The sequence below is a fragment of the Schistocerca piceifrons genome, chromosome 3 (genome assembly GCF_021461385.2).
Source record: "Schistocerca piceifrons isolate TAMUIC-IGC-003096 chromosome 3, iqSchPice1.1, whole genome shotgun sequence".
Classification (NCBI taxonomy): Eukaryota; Metazoa; Arthropoda; class Insecta; order Orthoptera; family Acrididae; genus Schistocerca; species Schistocerca piceifrons.
Genome location: NC_060140.1, coordinates 337,564,369 through 337,577,029, shown reverse-complemented (window position 1 = coordinate 337,577,029; position 12,661 = coordinate 337,564,369). Strand labels below are relative to the sequence as shown.

The 12,661-nt window shown below is 39.0% G+C and overlaps 1 protein-coding gene across 1 annotated transcript in view; it reads right to left on the bottom strand.

Moving 5' to 3' along the window:
- LOC124789750 (condensin complex subunit 3) overlaps nucleotides 1-12,661 on the bottom strand; it is a 185,625-nt gene that overhangs the window by 35,190 nt on the left and 137,774 nt on the right. The window contains exons 15-17 of the mRNA XM_047257204.1: nucleotides 10,250-10,367; nucleotides 1,727-1,932; nucleotides 1,470-1,634 (exon numbers count right to left, since the gene is read on the bottom strand). Coding sequence (XP_047113160.1) covers nucleotides 1,470-1,634; nucleotides 1,727-1,932; nucleotides 10,250-10,367 — 489 coding nt within the window. The remainder of the gene's footprint in view (nucleotides 1-1,469; nucleotides 1,635-1,726; nucleotides 1,933-10,249; nucleotides 10,368-12,661) is intronic.

Sequence of the window (12,661 nt, the reverse complement as noted above, 5' to 3'; positions counted from 1 at the left end):
TCTACAATTTGCACCAAACTATAGCTGAAACAAATAGTTCGTAAGAAAATATATTTGCTGCACTAAATTAAACAGCATTAGGAAAACACTGAACACAACAACAAACAAATATTTTTTAATAATAATAATAATGCTGTGACAAGAACAAAGAGATGGAAGAGGGGGAGGAAGAAAAAATGACTACTTAATTAGTAACAAGAAGAATTTATGATCTGTAAGTGACCACAAATTTGTTTAATTACTTTCATCTCAGACTGTAAATCTGACTATCCCAAACATGCTGAAACAGTTTTTATAATATGTATCCATTGAAGTTAACTTGGGAAAGACTTTTGAAAGACTGTCTATATATACCCTACCTAGATTTTCTTTTAACTTAGCGATCATCTACAATGTCTGAATTCCAATCCTCTACAATATTTGAATTCAGATCATATTTTCAGTAAAGGGCTTCTATTCAACTTAAAAATTTAAATATCATTTTATTTTCCCCTCTGTATCACTTCTACAGATGTGACATTATCTGCTTTGCATTAGACCCACACTACACACCCAGGCACACTGCATGTGTCAAGATAGCAAATGTTACGTAAACAATTCATAGGAGTGAAACTCATTTGTAGCCTCTGAAACCAATGTAGAAGACATTAGTAACCTGATGACAGTCTGTGGAATACAGACAATACAAGCTACTTCAATTGTCACTTACATTCAGTAGGATAAAAACACCGATACTCATAAATTTTCATGGGAACTTGACAATAGTTTCAATAAATAGGGCTCCATATGCTAATTTTGAATTATTTGTGAACAATTTGATGGGCTGCTTAACTATTTAACTTCCAAGCAGAAAGATGCAATATTAAGTAGCTAAATGGGTTCTCCACTTCATACAATCCAGCTCCCCTCATACAATTTGCACCTAGAGTTATGGGAAACAGCAGCTCTGCTACTGACAACATTTTTACACTAAGACTGCGAAGTGTTAGTTTAATTCCTATAGTTAATGATTTGCCCGCACAAGACAAAGGTACCGAGTACGAGTCTCGGTGCAGCAAACACTTTTAATCTGCCAAGAAGTTTCATATCAGCGCACACACTCTGCTGCATAGTGAAAATTTCATTATGCAACTGTATATTAATTTCTAACAACACTATTCTCTTATTTCATTTTGTTTCCCCAAAATAACTGAATTTCTACTCAGTTTCCTTGCTATTTTTTCAACAGCTGGCTTCCTAATGTGGGATACGCTTTCCAAGTGCTTTGGAGACAAGGTCCAGTCATCAGTAACATACAATATGAAATTAATACTGTATATGCAAGTTCTTACAGCTGAGATTGCATCTTTAGTGGGTGTACTTTTAAATTTCATGGTTTGATTTTCTATTTTACATGTTCTTACAACATCAGTAATACTCTGAATGTCGTTCTGGCAATAGCAGACAGTAACAGTTAATCATCATCTTACCTTATGCATCTGTTCAGCAAGGTTCTTCAAATCTTCACGAAGAACATCATTCAAGGACAATGAAAGGTTGACAAGTGTCTTAAAGTAAACTTTGTTATAATAGTTTTCAGGATGTTTTAAGATTTCAGTACACAGTCTCACCGCCAAGCTGTTGTGTACATTGGCCTGTTAAAAACAAAACAAATATCATTAATCAAAACTGGTCATACTTGCATGTAAGGAGTTATCTGCAATCCATGAAAGTAATTATCTCTTACCTGTCCTTTAGACTTCATAATGTTTATAAGAAGTGACACCACCTCATTTTCATCTACTTCAGCTAAGGGACTATCCTCTGGTGCATCTAGAATTACTTTAAGAACTGGTAAAAATGCTTCCTCTAGCAATTCTGCTGCTTCAGGAACATGTGAGGTAAACATTTCTAGAAAGCACCCCAACATCTGGCGTACAGCTGGATCATGTTCTGAAAATTTAACAAAAGGTGTGATATAATACACGAGAGTAGTATTGGACATGTACGTAAACAAGCAACTAAGTATCTGCACATCGATGCAATGTTGAAAACATGATGTAGACTTAAAATAGTCTTAAGCTTGGACTAGTAACACTGTCACACTCCAAAGTATTAAATCAAAAAATAATAATCCAAAATTGTTACTATATTATTTTTTCCTTGTTTCACAATCTCAACAGACCATTTCCCAGACAAGATGTTAATGGGCATTGGCAAAAATGCTTAAGGGTGGAATATTGGAGAGTTCAACATGCCTTTAAGCTAAAATTGAAAGACTAAATGGGGTGTAAATTATGACTGGCTAAACACACCACTGCTTTTTGAAATAAAATGTAATGAGCAAAGAAGAAAGTAGTGTTGCTGAAATAGCAAGCTTTCTTCTGTTAAACAGCTAAATTTTACCCAAACATTTCTGACATTGTGGTGTTACTGGTGGTATAGTTGAAAGGATAAGAAGATAGGATGAATGGGGAATTAGTAGAAATAAACAGTGGTAGGTTTTATAGGGGGATGGGTACAGGAACTGACACAGGATAGGGTAACAGCAGAAAGATGCGAGTGAAGTGCTGCTCTGGTGTGTGTGTGTGTGTGTGTGTGTGTGTGTGTGTGGGGGGGGGGGGGGGGGGGGGGGGAGGTTGGCAGACAGGAATGAGAACAAACAAACAAAAAGTGAGAGAGTAAGAGAAAGGGATAATCAGACTGAACACTGACTGATGCTTATGTCTACACGGAATGCTGGAGAATGATTGCTGACCTTAGGATTTCTTTGTGTGTATGAAAAAAATTACCACATCACAGCCACCATTTTTTTTTATTTTGCGTATCAGTTTCAGAGCATTATAGCTCCATTTCCAATGCAAACAATAGATTCCACTTATTTGGAGTTGTACACCTCTTACACTAACACCACATCAGGGCACTGTCCCTCTGGAAATCATCAGGAAGGCAATTGCACTCTCAATTAATGGCACATCATGATTAAAGTGCATACAAGAAAGAAAATAAAAGAGACAAAATCATGATGACCATTTGGAAAAATTTTCAAGACAGATCTCACGTGAACATTATCTGTTATTCATATATGCTCGTCTTCAAACAATTGGACAACTAAACGTGCATTCAGATGGTCAGGGAAGTAAGTACACAGAAGAATGAAAATAGTTTGGAGTACCTTCATTAAACTAAATAAGGTTTCCAAAACTAACTTTACAATGTGGCAGAAACTGAAAGTTTACAGTCTATGTCTACTTACTGTCAGTTCTGGATTCTGGCAGAAAGACACTGACTTTTAAAATGAAAACCTTTCAAAAGCTGAGGTTTGTCCATTGAGCAAAGAAGATACTTATGTTAGGAATTAGTACCAGAGACATGAAAACATCCAAATGGATCAGGGAACAGACTGAGGTAAGAGAGGTAATTGTGACTAATAATAATAACGACAATAACAACAATAAAGGCATACAGGGCATGTCCCTAGGTGAATGGATGGTAAATGAACAAAGGAAACGCTTTGCTGGGGTCCAATACACAAGAAAAGATTAAGAAGATGACAAGACAGGTGCTGCAGAAATTATCAAGGTGAAATCTGTGTAATTTAATTCTTCAAGAAAGTACCAGTGTATTTAAGTAGTACTCACTGTAGTGAGCAGGGACCCAGTGTAGTAGCAAACTGGTTCCTCAACTTATTCTGACAGGGTTTGGCATACTGCACTAACTTGTTGGAACATTCCTTGGGATGACAAAAGGACACAGTAGAACTGTCCACCTTGGAGACATTCAGTGCCTAGTTGCCAGTGCTCTACTCTATTATGACTCCATAGAATTGCTGCCTACTATAATGCATGGGTTGTTTGTCACCTCAAACCCAGAAGTAGTTTCCCTGTATTCCGGAGGTGAGTACTTCCATTTCAAAGTAACCTCTCATCCCACTGCCCATGACAACAACTTAACAACCACCACACCCCTGTTTCTCACAGGACAAAAGTTTGTAGTTTTTCCCTGACCCTCAACGCTTACAACACCCATTTAGTAACTTTCTAAAGAGAACCTTTTTTTTTTTTTTTTTTTTTTTTTATCTAATGGTTGAATACTACAGTGAAATTACCATAAATCTTGTGCAGTAGCTTAGCTTAAAAACACACTGTTAAAATACTTATTTTAAGTTAATTAGAAAAGCAGGGAGCAAGACCATAATTTTTAATGTACTTGAACTTTGTTGCACACATTCTGAACTGACAAGCAAAAATTATCTGGAAATATGTTTCAATGAAACTCTAACATCAGAATACAAGGTAAATGAAAACTTATTATGCACTCACTGAGCAGCAGCAGGAGAAAAAAAAACCACACAAAAAGCTTTCGAAGCCAGTGGCTGCTCCTCCCTGCAGAAGCATTGAATGGTATGGAAGAGGGATGAAAGAAAAGAGCTGGCAAGGATAAGGAAATGATGAGAGTCAAAGAAAAGTCTGCCCCTTCCCCTTCCTCTTACAGGAACCAAAAGCAATGATGAAAGGAAGATTAAGATTTAATATCCTGTTGGTGGAACTGTTATTAGAGGCCAGGCTCAGACAGAACAAAAGGCCAGCCTAGTTTCTCATTGCCTTAAGCAATTTTCGGAAAAAAAGGGAAACTTATGGCCAGAGGGGGAATTTGACCTCCACTCCAGCAGAACACAAGTCCAGTGCCTTAACCACTGGCCACTTCACTCAGTAGAAAGTAAGAAAACACACAGGAGAAGCAAAGGCCTCGTATTTCTCTTTATTGTGTTGCCTCACTGACATATTTGCCTTATTTACCAAGGCACAGTTAACTGTTCCCATACATTTCATCATTGAACACATGAAACTATAATAAATCCAGTTCTTTGTTGTAAATGGAAAAGAAACTTAAGAGTAAGCCCTTCTATAATGGACTGTGAGCTAGCACTAAATCTAGCAGTACATGAGCCCAGAGCAGCTATGGAGGCTGATGCAGGGCCTATTCTACACAAAGAGGGGGAGAAAATACGCGTGACAGCTGAAGGCATCCTAGCGCGCGCACCCACACACACACACACACACACACACACACACACACACACACACACACACACACACACACACACACAATTTTTTTGACCTTAACAATATCAGAAACAGATCTTTTAATGGGTTTCTAAAAGCTAAATTTCATTATGCAATCTGCTACAGTGTTACAATCCATATATTTAACTGAACAAAATATGTTTTGTGAAGAAAACTGCATTATTACATGGCCAGAGATAAATACTTGACCTATTAATTTTAATGCAGCTGCAGACACAATCATACAAACAAAACAAATACCAGTAATGAATACATACATATTTTACAATAAGAAAATCACACTATTGTCTTCGTTGATGCTGATGACTAAGTCTATCAGATTTATAACGAAAGGCTCCATAACTGTGTCCCTACCAATTTCTCTGTTGTAATCTTCATCCTGCATTTTCTCTGCATGTCTTACACAAGCTGCCCATGAAGAGGTTGAGATGTTGTCTATTGCCTCATGTGTAAGACATTCAACATTTGCAATTTTACGTGTATTGTTCTTTTCTGAAATGTGTTTCAGCCTGACAATGGTATGGAGTTAACCTAACAATACAGTGTCCATGCTGCTTTGCAATTTCATTTATCTCCAACTCTATATCTAAGGTTGTGGGCACTGACAAGAACTTGCAATGCTGCTCAGATATATGATGAAGTATGAGGTATTTCATTAGAGGGCAACACTAATAATATCCGACTTTTTGAAATTCCTAGTTGGAGCTTTGTTCACTTGCACTGAGTGGACGCTCACATTATCCATGACAATAACCAAACACATAGGATGCACAGCAACAACTGTTTTTCAAACCACCATTAGAAGACACTGAACATCATTTCAGAAAGGTGATTTTCAGAATTCTTAGCCTCCGATACCTTAAAAATCTGCTTACTCTGGGGAATGAAGCCAGTTTTTGCTGATCCAGCATGAGGCATTGTAATTCCAGGACTATTACCAACTGGAACTTTGAATCCATTACACCCACCTCTTAATTTCCTGCATATTGCCCCTGAGTGGATTTCAATGATGAAAATTTCACCTACATAATGAATTCAAGATGTGCCAACTTTATGCTCTTGTGCATCGTTCTCAAAAACACAGTCCATGCACCTACAACATTGCTACATTCAATTAGTAATTTCTCCTCATCATTCACTATATAATACCTGAACAGTATGGGTTTCAGTACCCTCAACATGGTCAATTTGCTTCTGTTAAAATTTTCAGCTTCTTTCATACAAAAACTAATTTTTCTGCTGTTGAATATTTGCATCTAGCACACATGCTGAGCACTATGCAGCACAAAATGTTTTTTGTGAAATTTTCTAGGTCGCGCAATTCTTTTTGTGGTTGCATTGCTTGTCTGATGACTTGGAAACAGCTGAGCCACAGTCTTGCACAGACATTCTCACCTTCACTTGAAATCCTCTGAATGGTCTTCAAACCAATATGACAAGCTGCTTCTTCAAGCTTGGATTTAACGGAAGACTATCTTTTAAAGTACCAATACACACAGAACACTATTCCTCTGGCTTGCTTGTATTGCACTTGTCATTATTGTTTACCATCACTCATAATGAACACTATGAGAAAGTAATCACTCAGCACTGTAATAAACAGCAAGCTTGACAATCACAGTAAGAACTGCACAGAACAAAGACAAGAACGTCATCGATGCACAACTGACATACTTCTGTAGATCTGACCTTGACCTGCCCTTTTAACTGCTTTGGACTCTACTAATGCCTCAGACCAAGCCCTTGTTGTTGTTGTTGTTGTGGTCTTCAATCCTGAGACTGGTTTGATGCAGCTCTCCATGCTAATCTATCCTGTGCAAGCTTCTTCATCTCCCAGTACCTACTGCAACCTACATCCTTCTGAATCTGCTTAGTGTATTGATCTCTTGGTTTCCCTCTACGATTTTTTCCCTCCACGCTGCCCTCCAATGCTAAATTTGTGATCCCTTGATGCCTCAGAACATGTCCTACCAACCGATCCCTTCTTCTAGTCAAGTTGTGCCACAAACTTCTCTTCTCCCCAATCCTATTCAATACCTCCTCATTAGTTACGTGATCTATCCACCTTATCTTCAGCATTCTTCTGTAGCACCACATTTCGAAAGCTTCTATTCTCTTCTTGTCCAAACTGGTTATCGTCCATGTTTCACTTCCATACATGGCTACACTCCATACAAATACTTTCAGAAACGACTTACTGACACTTAAATCTATATTCGACGTTAACAAATTTCTCTTCTTCAGAAACGATTTCCTTGCCATTGCCAGTCTACATTTTATATCCTCTCCACTTCGACCATCATCAGTTATTTTACTCCCTAAATAGCAAAACTCCTTTACTACTTTAAGTGTCTCATTTCCTAATCTAATCCCCTCAGCATCACCCGATTTAATTTGACTACATTCCATTATCCTCGTTTTGCTTTTGTTGATGTTCATCTTATATCCTCCTTTCAAGACACTGTCCATTCCGTTCAACTGCTCTTCCAAGTCCTTTGCTGTCTCTGACAGAATTACAATGTCATCGGCGAACCTCAACGTTTTTATTTCTTCTCCATGGATTTTAATACCTACTCCGAATTTTTCTTTTGTTTCCTTTACTGCTTGCTCAATATACAGATTGAATAACATCGGGGAGAGGCTACAACCCTGTCTCACTCCTTTCCCAACCACTGCTTCCCTTTCATGCCCCTCGACTCTTATAACTGCCATCTGGTTTCTGTACAAATTGTAAATAGCCTTTCGCTCCCTGTATTTTACCCCTGCCACCTTCAGAATTTGAAAGAGAGTATTCCAGTTAACGTTGTCAAAAGCTTTCTCTAAGTCTACAAATGCTAGAAACGTAGGTTTGCCTTTTCTTAATCTTTCTTCTAAGATAAGTCGTAAGGTTAGTATTGCCTCACGTGTTCCAACATTTCTACGGAATCCAAACTGATCTTCTCCGAGGTCCGCTTCTACTAGTTTTTCCATTCGTCTGTAAAGAATTCGCGTTAGTATTTTGCAGCTGTGACTTATTAAACTGATAGTTCGGTAATTTTCACATCTGTCAACACCTGCTTTCTTTGGGATTGGAATTATTATATTCTTCTTGAAGTCTGTGGGTATTTCGCCTGTCTCATACATCTTGCTCACCAGATGGTAGAGTTTTGTCATGACTGGCTCTCCCAAGGCCAGTAGTTCTAATGGAATGTTGTCTACTCCCGGGGCCTTGTTTCGACTCAGGTCTTTCAGTGCTCTGTCAAACTCTTCACGCAGTATCTTATCTCCCATTTCATCTTCATCTACATCCTCTTCCATTTCCATAATATTGTCCTCAAGTACATCGCCCTTGTATAATCCCTCTATATACTCCTTCCACCTTTCTGCCTTCCCTTCTTTGCTTAGAACTGGGTTGCCATCTGAGCTCTTGATATTCATACAAGTGGTTCTCTTCTCTCCAAAGGTCTCTCTAATTTTCCTGTAGGCAGTATCTATCTTACCCCTAGTGAGACAAGCCTCTACATCCTTACATTTGTCCTCTAGCCATCCCTGCTTAGCCATTTTGCACTTCCTGTCGATCTCATTTTTCAGACGTTTGTATTCCTTTTTGCCTGCTTCATTTACTGCATTTTTATATTTTCTCCTTTCAACAATTAAATTCAATATTTCTTCTGTTACCCAAGGATTTCTACTAGCCCTCGTCTCTTTACCTACTTGATCCTCTGCTGCCTTCACTACTTCATCCCTCAGAGCTACCCATTCTTCTTCTACTGTATTTCTTTCCCCCATTCCAGTCAATTGTTCCCTTATGCTCTCCCTGAAACACTGTACAACCTCTGGTTCTTTCAGTTTATCCAGGTCCCATCTCCTTAAATTCCCGCCTTTTTGCAGTTTCTTCAGTTTCAACCTGCAGTTCATAACCAATAGATTGTGGTCAGAATCCACATCTGCCCCTGGAAATGTCTTACAATTTAAAACCTGGTTCCTAAATCTCTGTCTTACCATTATGTAATCTATCTGATACCTTTTAGTATCTCCAGGATTCTTCCAGGTATACAACCTTCTTTCATGATTCTTGAACCAAGTGTTAGCTATGATTAAGTTATGCTCTGTGCAAAATTCTACAAGGCGGCTTCCTCTTTCATTTCTTCCCCCCCAATCCATATTCACCTACTATGTTTCCTTCTCTCCCTTTTCCTACTGACGAATTCCAGTCACCCATCACTATTAAATTTTCGTCTCCCTTCACTACCTGAATAATTTCTTTTATCTCGTTATACATTTCATCAATTTCTTCATCATCTGCAGAGCTAGTTGGCATATAAACTTGTACTACTGTAGTAGGTATGGGCTTTGTGTCTATCTTGGCCACAATAATGCGTTCACTATGCTGTTTGTAGTAGCTAACCCGCACTCCTATTTTTTTATTCATTATTAAACCTACTCCTGCATTACCCCTATTTGATTTTGTATTTATAACCCTGTAATCACCTGACCAAAAGTCTTGTTCCTCCTGCCACCGAACTTCACTAATTCCCACTATATCTAACTTTAACCTATCCATTTCCCTTTTTAAATTTTCTAACCTACCTGCCCGATTAAGGGATCTGACATTCCACGCTCCGATCCGTAGAATGCCAGTTTTCTTTCTCCTGATAACGACGTCCTCTTGAGTAGTCCCCGCCTGGAGATCCGAATGGGGGACTATTTTACCTCCGGAATATTTTACCCAAGAGGACGCCATCATCATTTAATCATACAGTAAAGCTGCATGTCCTCGGGAAAAATTACGGCTGTAGTTTCCCCTTGCTTTCAGCTGTTCGCAGTACCAGCACAGCAGGGCCGTTTTGGTTAATGTTACAAGGCCAGATCAGTCAATCATCCAGACTGTTGCCCCTGCAACTACTGAAAAGACTGTTGCCCCTGCAACTACTGAAAAGGCTGCTGCCCCTCTTCAGGAACCACATATTTGTCTGGCCTCTCAACAGATACCCCTCCGTTATGGTTGCACCTATGGTACGGCCATCTGCTTCGCTGAGGCACGCAAGCCTCCCCACCAACGGCAAGGTCCATGGTTCATGGGGGGGGGGGGACCAAGCCCTAATTCCCATAAAACCAAATTCACCACGGACATAATTTTTATTAATTAATATGGACAATGGGCAAAGGAACAAACAACAACCAGACTTAAAATAGGAACATACCAGTGACAGGATTAAACCACACCAAGAGAAGGTGAGTTAGAATCCTGCTAGATGCTATTCTGCCCGTGAGCAGAAGCTTGCATAAACCTTCCGCTGTAACTCTGCGTACTTCTCCAACCTGAAAAATTTTCAGTCACATCTATTAATACCAATGTCATCTGATACTACACACAGCAATTAAAAAATAAACAAGATGAACTCTCAGAACTGCTACAGACAATGGTAAAAATTCTATAAAGAATGTTACACTCAATGCTGACATCCAAACAATAGTCATGACAATGACACTGTTCTACAACTGTCATTTTTCTCATATGGAAATGAGTGTTTACAAAGGTTTTCATGTGAGAAATTCAAATTTGAAATCAGAAATTCGCTAGCAGGCATCGTTTTTTTGTTATATGAGGATATATGGGTAATTTAACTGAAACTTTTTAGGTATGCTAAGGTAGGTGAAATTTGCTTTGTAACAGTCGGCAATAATCAATTTGGTATTTCACTTTCAATTTTTAAATGTTTCCATACCTGCTGCCTATAGAATTATGTCAGTATGCAAGTCACTGTTACACTAATGTTTATTGTTTAAAATTGAGTCTTAAACTGTCATTATTTAACTGATGGAAACATTTCTTCTGTGAGTAAATACTGATATTTAAACTATATTACATATATAGCTGTAGTATATAAAAATGTACAACTGTGCATATTTCTCTGTGAAATGAAGATCTTCAGATAAAGAAGCAAACTAGACAGATTTTAATACACAGAGCATGTGAAATGATAAGATTATCCTGACTTTCTTCTTGGACGACACGAGAAGTTTATATTAATTTACATTTAATATTATTTCTTTGTTTCCACAATCCAGCTAATAGAAATAGTTTCACAAACACGTATTTTTCTTCTAGAAAATTCCTCCTCACACAACCTGTAGCCTGATAGTTTCTGCTTTATCTGCAGAGAGTTCATGTTTGCTAGGCATAGGAAGAAGATTTTGCTCATTGTAAAGGAAGCCCAAAAACATTATTTGGTAATGGAACTTCCAAATCAAGAGGACATTTGTTGCGCGACTTGTTATGCTAAAATGATAAATTGGTGGAAAGGTAACTGCACAATGTTTGCAGTAACAATGGTATGGAGGGAACGGAAGGATCACGTAAGTGTTACACCAACACCAGCATAAATGGCCATCGCCAAAACAATTGCCAAGAATAAAGTTGACCACCAGGTGGCACAACATGCAGCTGAGCAAACATGCTCAATTTCAATGGCCTCTTCTCATCCCAGGCCATCTGCATATTTCCCTGCACCACCAGCTTCTCTGAATTATGCAGATGGGAATTATCCTTACAACGCATCCTCTACTCCAGTAATCGTCCTGCTCTCAATCTCAGGTAATCCACAGTTTCTGCAATCCTCATCCAATAGTTTCTCCTTTCTTTATCCTGTCACCCCCTCTCAATTCACGTTCTCACATGGCCTTCAGCGTGCATCACTACCCACTGTCCCCTACAATACATCACATACCACAGCCTCCACCCCAACCTCCCTCATTCCTTGCTGGCAAACCAACTGCTTTCTTCCAAGACACTAACCACCAATCCCCAGGCCATCTCCCTGCCTCCCACCTCCCCTCCCTCTATCCATTTCATCCAACACTACCCCACCACTGCAACTAGTATGCCTGCCAAGAAACAAGGCATTGCAACTAAGTCTGTGTTTTCTGCATGTATTTCACTCTAGCTCGTCAAAGGATAACTCTGAAAGCTAGCAAGTTTTTTTTCTTTTTTTGTGTGCCTATCGACAACTCGACACTTTTGCTTTTCAGTGAGTGGTCTCCCTTAATTCAAAAGTATTTACTTTCTACAAGAACTTTCCTACAACATTTATACCGCCTAGTGGCTCTCTTCCTTGTAAACCTCATGTTGTCCCTCCTTTGCTACTATCCTTGATCTACATCCTCTTTCTCTATCCTGTATTGTCTGTCTGCATCTTTTTCTACCTTCTCCCACGCGCCTTTGTTGCACACACACGCTTCGCTGGTGCCAACCAGTGTGATTGTGTGAGACTTCTGTGACTTCCTACAGAAAAGGCCGTGGCAATTATGAATGTGACACACGCTGTTCTATGTACCACCCATCCACAACTAACCACTACATTTAACCATTGAATCCCCACCACTCCCTGCTCATATTTTGCTCCCGCCAGAATTTTACATCTTTCCTTTCTCCTGCATGTGACAATAACTTACACATGGTCAAATATCCTCAGACCACAAAAGCCTCTTATCTCCCCCTGCACAACTTTTTCCATCCTTTTCACTTCTCTCATCAAAGATACTAACCACTCACTTCACCAACACACCAACATCCCTCATGCCCTTGGCCTTGCCACTGTCTAACACTACCTCTA